Source organism: Ischnura elegans, chromosome 6 (assembly GCF_921293095.1).
Source record: "Ischnura elegans chromosome 6, ioIscEleg1.1, whole genome shotgun sequence".
Lineage (NCBI taxonomy): Eukaryota > Metazoa > Arthropoda > Insecta > Odonata > Coenagrionidae > Ischnura > Ischnura elegans.
This window is the reverse complement of record NC_060251.1, coordinates 116027268-116033995: the sequence shown is the minus strand read 5'-3', so window position 1 is coordinate 116033995 and position 6728 is coordinate 116027268. Positions and strand designations below refer to the sequence as shown.

Genomic DNA, 6728 nt, shown 5'->3' with positions numbered 1-6728 from the left:
GTCGCCGGTCATGAGTTAATCGAAAAACTAGGCAGTCCGATTTTTAATTCTACAAGAAATTATACGGAAAATCGATCATTTTGTTTGAATCTTACTGGTCTACAAGAGGCAAATCCCTGAGCCACCTGTTTTAAAATGTTCATTATTTACTTTAGAGATATTGAATCTGATTTAGATGATAGTAGCTCGTATCACCTTTATGACGGCACGAGATTATTTCATCCAAAATCAGTCCAAACCTATTCGAACTCAGGGGCGTTGTCGTTGTCTCTTTAGTTCAATCTTTACTAAATCCAAATCCTACTTGAGGACACAAGGTAAAAAGTCCATGACTTACAAAGCTGTTCTCTGGAGAGTAATTTAGCACTTCGGAAAATTTTCCCCAAATTGATGCATATTGATACGCGGGAAACGAAAATACCTCTGAATCAGTCATGCTGGGCTCACTTTGAATGTACCGCTGCAATGAAACAGTTGAGGGGTTGAAATAGTATTGCGTTTGTTGAGTTCGCCATTCGAGGCGCGGGGAGCAAACTTCTTGAAGTTGGTAAAGTTTTGCCTTCTTTGTTATTAACTTTAATTGTAACTTTGAGGAGATTTAGGTTCATTTTCATGCTCATTGACGCCTGAAACATTTATATTATTACTTGTTAGAATGCTTTAACTACTGTATAATTAATCTTATTCAATTTCAGTGGAAGCGGTCTCAATCAACGTGTTTTGTCCAGTTAAATCCGTCCTAAACATGGGAGCCAGAGTAATTGAAAGCAGGAGAAAACGGAGAGGAAGAAATAAAGATGTCATTGGTAACTTTTTAATGCTTATTAATTTGTAACCGATTCATGAATCGATGGTAAAATTCTAACTTTTATGTATACTTGAATTAGTGGGATGATAAGAGCAGACGAAATTAAATATTTCTGATGACTTTTAATGGTTTAGTTTTAGATCGTAACTTCATAATTATAAAAAGAGTTAAATCAAAATATTTATTTTATCTTATAGATCACCATATGTTATTTCGTGGAGTCTTAAACGACCCAAAACTATCTAGACATCTCCTACTGGCTCCTCACATAGCCGAAGGAAAGAATGGAAATAACCTTAGCTTCATAGGCTACTTGAAGAAGTTGATCATGTCAAGAGAAATATCAGAGCAGGTTAGTGTTAAAAGTGAATGTATTTAATCATCCAACTATTTAATATTGTTGTTTGACATTTTGTTTGCTGATTTGCATTCATTACTTATATCTGTTACTGCAAAGTAGATAATGAAGACCACAGCAATCCTTTGTCGATCTTGTGACTTTTATTAATGAACTTTTTTGCTGCTTACTGAATTTGTTATTGTAAAACGTAATTTTATTGTTTATGCACTTGCGTACTTATTTGAGATAATGGATAGATTTTTCCATCATAGAAGAACTGACCAAAATATATTAATTTCCGGATTTTTAGACAAACTCAACCATTGTGCCAAAGTGTTTTTTTTTCCTTCTGCTTAAATATTTGGATTCTTTCCATTTGAGTTTTCATGTGGATAAGGCTATGTGCACTGTGCCGTTCACATCATGTACGTGGCATCAATGTAGCTGTGACCGGTGGCACAGCAAGGGGTGCTGGGGAGGGTTTGGTGGATGAAACCCTCCCCAGAGCTCAGAGAAATATATAAGTTTAATCCATTTTACTTAATTGGATTAGGATTACTTATAGAGAAATATATAAGTTTAATCCATTTTATTTAATTGGATTAGGATTACTTTTAGAGTAGTGTTAGAATTAATCAAATATCCTTCAGAAAGCTGTAAAACTCACCATTTAGACCCATTAATTTTAAAATTTGCTAGAGGAGGGCCACAGCAAATCCCGCCTACCCTGGCGGTTATGCAATACCCCCACACCTTAATTATTAGTTGTGCCTAAATCCCCCCTCAGCCTCAATTCTTAGCTGCACCCCTGGCTGTGACCAACGGTGTGCTATGAGAGGCCATAAAAGTTACTCGTTCTTCGGTCATTATGGCTGAAATGGCAGTGAACGTGTCGAGCATTGAAGCCAGAGTCAGCTCTAGTGAAGAGGGGAGTGGGAAGTGACTCCTTCCAAATGGTTAATCCGAGATATGCTGTTGCCCATGAGACCCCACATAGGGAGACCTGTAAGCCCTCATCTTGAACACCTCTGATTGTTTGTGTGAACTCACGGTCACCTTCAGTGGCGTAACTAGGAACATGCTTTGGGGAGGATTGAGGGACATGGGTGGCATGGCAAGTCATTGGGGGCCCGGGAATATTTTAGGAAAGTGACATGCCTGAAATAGAATTTTACATCATTTTGGCTCTTAAAATTTAACTTTAAGCGAATGTAGTTATTATAAGTCAAAACTATACAATAGTTTTAAATATTTTTTTTTCTCTGAGGCTTTGGCTGTGAATCCCCTCAATCAATCAATCAATCCCCTCATCACAGTTATGCCACTGGTCACCTTGTTGTACTTTCATAGTCTATACCATGGCCCTTATATACTGGTTGCTTATCTCTGGCTCTGGACTATCTATTCCCTCTTCCCCCCCACCCCCACTCTATAATTAAGCCACACTCTAATACCAACTTCTGCGATTGAGAATCCTGGACGATAGGCATACCTCTTGACACTCTCAAAGGGAAAATTTGAAAGGATACTACTCTTAGTGGCGCAGCGAGGGGGGGTTTTGGGGGTTAAACCCCTCAGAGTTCAGAGAAATATTTCAATTTAATCCATTTTACATAATTTGATTAATACTAATTATAGAAGTGTAAGGATTAATAAAATATCCCTCAGTAAGCCGTAAAACTCACCATTTTGAACCATTTATCTTAAAATTCCGCAATTTCTTAATCTCGCACCTACCGCTTATCCTGGTGGGTATTCCATACCCCCACACACCCCCGTATTAGTTGCACCTGAACCCCCCCCAACCTTAACTTTTTTTTAATATTAAATTTTTCTTTTCTTATGCTGATTAACTTCCATGTTAAAAATGGAAACCACTCTTGGGAGAGCACATATCATTAAATGCCCGCAGCGAGCAACGATATGCGCACAGACATAATAAATGAGAACACAAAACGAATATAAAATGCCATATTTCTCGAACACTTGTAATTCACTTTACTCCAAAGGGAGTTTACTTACACAGTACCTATGTGCTGAAAGAACCATTCCAAAATATAATTTAAATTAATAAATAGGATGAAATAAAAGTTGATGACCCTGGACTGGGTGTGCTGGCATATAAAATACGTCAATATTCGAAACCCAAGGATTTCAACATCGTATGTACATTCTGGGCTAGAATGGTCTGGTGTATTCCTACAATGTACTTTGACTGCCTATATTGCGAGTTTTCTAAGTTCGAGGTATTGTAGCTAATTTTTTTAGATCAGCAAGAGGAACCCGTCACACGTGGCGTATAAATTATGCCGCACGACCGGCCATGTACCACCTGTGTACCTTTATATCTGTATTACCTATATATGTACAAGATTTTACTAATTTCTACAAATAAAGATTTTTTTTTTAATCGAGTGTTATCATATATTCACATAACATGGGCAAAGTGCGCCATTCGCCCGATTGTGCAGAAATAACAGTCGCGCCCGCTAGAGGGTTAAAAGCAACATTTACACCAAATGTGTCTTGTGCTCGCCGCTTCCCAAAATCTTCCATAGCCCTTCCAATATAATAACAAGATGCCCACCAACAAATGTCATTTCTTCGAAAAAAAAAGCCACTGTTATAGCCCCCCGTTAATTTTTCGGTATGTTTTTGAGGAGAGAAGAAAGTGGAGCCTTCACTTCTCCGCGTTGGAAATGACACTGCTTAAATACCTAAACGCCATTATGATGGTTAAAAAAATAGTCTCATGTCTATGCTAGTCGCAATTAAAATTAATGAAAAAGTTGACGCCGTATGATGACAATGAAGACAACAAAATCTATAGCCATCACTAAGCCCCGAACCCTGGTCCCCTGGGTGGTGGCCTTAAACGTTACCACTACCCCACCTGACCCGTCTAATGCATACTTCGATATTATGGAAGTATACGCAGCTTGTGAAAAGTATCGCATGAAAATTAATTAATTACAGCCAAACTGAGGCCCATTCAACAGAACCACTACTAGTTCAGGGATGTGTTCACCATTCCAAAGGCCGTAAAAAATACGGCATTGAAAAAGGCGGAGCAAGGTTCGTGGTCTCCCCTTGTGAGTACAAACTTGTGAAAAGCTTTGTGTCAAACGAATGAATATTGAGAGCATGGGTGGCAATTATGTGGTGTGTTGTCTTATGGGAGTCAAATAATTCCCTGTAGTCTAAGAAATTGCTGTTGTTACTTTAAATGAGAACATTTGGCTCATTTATGTCTTCCATTTGAAACATTTTTTAAGGGTAATTGAGTTAATGCTGTGGATTTATGAAAGATAACCAGTTACGGCTGTAAAAATATCAATCTTTATGATTACCACAGAAAATGATTCTGTAGAGAAGAGTAGTACCTGTTGTTAAATTCTCATGAAGTATATTTCTATGCTATTTCATAGTTCTGAGGTAATAGTTTTCAAAAATAAGTAATCCCAGTGGCATAACTAGGAATATGCATTGGGGGGCAACTCCCCCCCTCCAAGGCAATCGGGGTCTGAGAAAATTTTTGGAAAATGACATGCCTGGAAATGCATTTTACATCATTATGGTACTTAAAATTTAACTTTAAGTAGATGCAGTTATTATGCATCAAAACTAGACAATAGTTTAAAATGTTTTTTATTTCTCTGAGGCTTTGGTGGGGAATCTATCCCTCTCGTTCCCCCCCATAGTTATGCCACTGAGTAATCCAGTTGCGTTAATTTTGCCTTTGATCATTACAGTTGGCTGCAGTCAAAGGTATTCTTTCAGCATTAATTGGTTGCCCAAGAAGGAATAAATCACATTCTTTGAAGGAGGAAAAATTCATAATGGCGAAGCTGCTCGACAATGACTTTGTGGAATTTATGTGTGAGGCCCTCCCGAGTCCCGCTGCACCCTCTGCGGATGAACTTATTCAGTATGTGGAAATTTCATCACCATCCATATTGTACCACCTACGTATTGTGCATGTTTTCAATATGTATCATCATCATAAATTAACTATCCTAAGATTGGTTTCACGAAGCTCTCCATTTTGCTCTACTTTTGGCTAGCCATTTCTTTGTCCCATATTTCTTTCTCTTTACACTCTTAGTAATCTGTCCTACGTAATTAATTTGGGGCTGTCCCTTGCCTTCCACCTGTCTTCCCCTCTGCCTGTCTTTTAATGATTGTTTACTACTATTCAATATGTATGAATAATGCATGAAATTATCTATGGTGTATGTTGCTTTCATAGAGAAATGATGAATCTTTGTAAATCACTTTTTTAGCCTCTCCACATCTTTTGACTTAACCCTTTCCGTACGAAGGCCGTGTTTCCACGGCTTGAGTTTTCCGTTGCTAACGGCCGAAGGCGGTGTTTTCACGGCTCTGCAGTCAAGCATGCCAACTGGGTCCCGAGTGCCATTAGGGTCCCTAGATGCGAGAGGTGCGACCCTTTCTTATTGTCCGTGTGGGGTTATCTCGGCCTCTTCTGGCACTTAATGTCCCTCTCAAGGAAGGTGCTCATGGTCACTTATTTGTTTATAAGTTAGAATGACTAAAAACGTACATGTTGTATTTATTGAAAATCAATGCCAAGAATTACTTTCTGGATGTTCTGCTGATCAATTCCAAATTTTAAACGGAACTCTAGCATTCATATTAACGGAGTTCATCATCCCCTAGAACAAATTTTGGAGACGCTAAGGTTAGATGTTTAATTGTTATTTTTAAACCTTAATAGCAAATTTATAGGAGTGATATTGTTATGATTTATATCTAAAGATATACGTTACTCCGATAGCCACATTCTATGTGTACATTTGCGGTGAAATTTGGTGAAATATCTGATTGAACTTATGAAAAAAGCCCTCGTAATGTAATAAAATATGATTCTCTCAGTTCTTTGACGTGAGCCAAAATTACAGCGACTATTTATAATAACCTCTTATCAACCTTTGAATACAAACGTATTATAAATGAATTTTGCTATAAATGCTAATTAATGCATGTCCTAAAAATTCGTAAATACGAATACTCTACTAATACGGAATGTTTTACGTAGAAACATGTTGTGAGAAGCAGTCCATACCATTGCAGGAAAGAGAACTGCTCTACCCAGGTAATTACCCTCATATCTTGGTTCTCTGGTCAGGTTACATTAAGGTGGTCTACCCTGTGCACCTCACAGGCTTACTTCGGGACACATTAGTGCATTAATGTCTTCGAAAAGCAAATTACCCTCCAACTGGCACATCCAAGAGTAGATTGGTGCAAGTAGCCTCCTATTGAAATATTTATGTACAAGATGATAACCTCACTCTTCTCGGAATTGCTCATTTTCAATGATATAATGCCCTTTTGCTGGAAACCCTAAAAATAACTGTAGAACTTCGTTTTAAGGTTCTAGAGGCATTGCAAAATGAAAGGTATACATTGATGAACTGACATTTGCTGCAATAGTAACAATTAAAAGAAATTATAATCGCACTAGTATCGCTGTGATAGGCTGCTTTCAGGAAAAGGGTCGAGGATTATATTTGCCGAGGAAAGGGTCCAGCACGGTCATTAAGTGGAGGGAGCGAC

The 6728-nt window shown here is 38.0% G+C and overlaps 1 protein-coding gene across 1 annotated transcript in view; it reads left to right on the top strand.

Annotated features, from left to right (window-relative positions):
• The first annotated feature begins 495 nt into the window (after nt 1-495).
• LOC124161554 overlaps nt 496-6728 on the top strand; it is a 41411-nt gene continuing 35178 nt past the window's right edge. Inside the window, exons 1-4 of the mRNA XM_046537931.1 lie at nt 496-547; nt 696-806; nt 1006-1160; nt 4901-5076. Coding sequence (XP_046393887.1) covers nt 746-806; nt 1006-1160; nt 4901-5076 — 392 coding nt within the window. The 5' untranslated portion in view covers nt 496-547; nt 696-745. The remainder of the gene's footprint in view (nt 548-695; nt 807-1005; nt 1161-4900; nt 5077-6728) is intronic.